Source organism: Mandrillus leucophaeus, unplaced genomic scaffold (genome assembly GCF_000951045.1).
Source record: "Mandrillus leucophaeus isolate KB7577 unplaced genomic scaffold, Mleu.le_1.0 Scaffold308, whole genome shotgun sequence".
Taxonomy (NCBI): Eukaryota; Metazoa; Chordata; class Mammalia; order Primates; family Cercopithecidae; genus Mandrillus; species Mandrillus leucophaeus.
In genome coordinates, this window is record NW_012103232.1 from 130,239 (window position 1) to 131,695 (window position 1,457).

Here is a 1,457-nt window from a genome sequence, read left to right on the forward strand (position 1 = left end):
TACCTATCTATCATCTATCATCTAATCTATCTATATAATCTATCTATCCATCATCTATCTCCCTGTCATCTATCGTCTGTCATCTACCCATCATCCAGCTATCTATCTATCTATCTATCTATCTATCTATCTAATCTATCATCTGTCTACCTTCATCTATCATCTGTCTGTTGATCTGTCATCTATCTATCAACTATCCACTATTTACGTCATCTATCTAATCTACCTATCATCTAACTATCTACCTATTATCTATCTCTCTATCTATCTATCATCTCTCTTTCTGTCTTTCTATCTATCTATCATATGTCTATCTTTCTAGACGGGGTCTCACTTTGTTGCCCAGCTGGTCTTGAACTCCTAGCCTCAAGGGAGCTTCCCTCCTCAGCTTCTCAAAGCGTTGGGATTACAGGCATGGGCCCCTGTGCCCTGCCTTTACATTTTATGTACTGAATTCAAAATCCATTTACACTGCTGACCTGCGGCTGCTCTTTTTCTGAGTTTTATAGTTAAGCAATTTTTGACAAATAATTGCGAAGCCTTCAGAATGATTTTTAAAATTAATTTTTAACTACTAGCTATCTTACAAAATCACATATGAGAGAAATGACATAGCAACTTCTGTACCCACACTAGCAGCAGCTTCGGGGTAGAGGTGGGCGCCCGGAAGAGAGCCGCCCTGTGTGCCCAGCTTGGCTGCTGCAGGTGCTGGGCAACTATTTCATCTCCTCAGCCCTGACAGGGTGGCTCTGGGTGTGGCATCCCTGGGGCCATGGTTGTCTCCTCCTGGAAGCTTCTTTCCAGCTTCCCATGATGAGAGAGACTCTGCTAGCAACTGGGACCCAGAACTGTGCCAGTGTGTTCTAGGAGGAAAGGCAGGGCCCTGGAGCACGGGGCCACCCACCTGCACCAGGAGCAGTCTTTCACATCGAACCGCAGGAGGTCATTGAGCATGGTCTTCCTGAAAGGCAGTCGGAAGAGAGGGTGGCATTAGCCAGGTCTGCTCTGCAGGACCCCCAGAGATGGGTACTGCATGTAGCCAGGGTAGAGGAGGGGGCTGTTTGGGGCTGGGTCACTAACACAGCCAGGCAACCAGCTGATGCCCAAGAGTGGTGACCACAAAGAAGGCTCCCCAACTGACATGGGCACCAGGGCTGCCACACAGGCAGCCACCAGCCTGCCTGGGGTCAGGACCAAAGCATGAATGTGGCCACCAGGAGCCCAACCAGCAGGCACGAAATGGCCCAAAGGCCAGAGTCACCCTCACACCTCACCCTAGCCTCCAGAACCCCTATTCACACGTCCCAATCCCCTTCTTCTGAACTTGCAAGCACTTGCCCATGCTTCAGGGGAGACCCTTTACTTCTCTCTGATCTTCCTGCCACTGCTTTAAAAAAAAAAAATAGAGTCAATGCGCTGGGCTCAGTGGCTCGTGCCTGTAATCCCAGCACTTTGGG

At 48.9% G+C, this 1,457-nt stretch overlaps 1 protein-coding gene across 1 annotated transcript in view; it reads right to left on the reverse strand.

Annotated features, from left to right (window-relative positions):
• Window positions 1-1,457, reverse strand: part of LZTR1 (leucine-zipper-like transcription regulator 1) — a 27,516-nt gene that overhangs the window by 13,144 nt on the left and 12,915 nt on the right. The window contains exon 3 of the mRNA XM_011987358.1: window positions 905-961. Coding sequence (XP_011842748.1) covers window positions 905-961 — 57 coding nt within the window. The remainder of the gene's footprint in view (window positions 1-904; window positions 962-1,457) is intronic.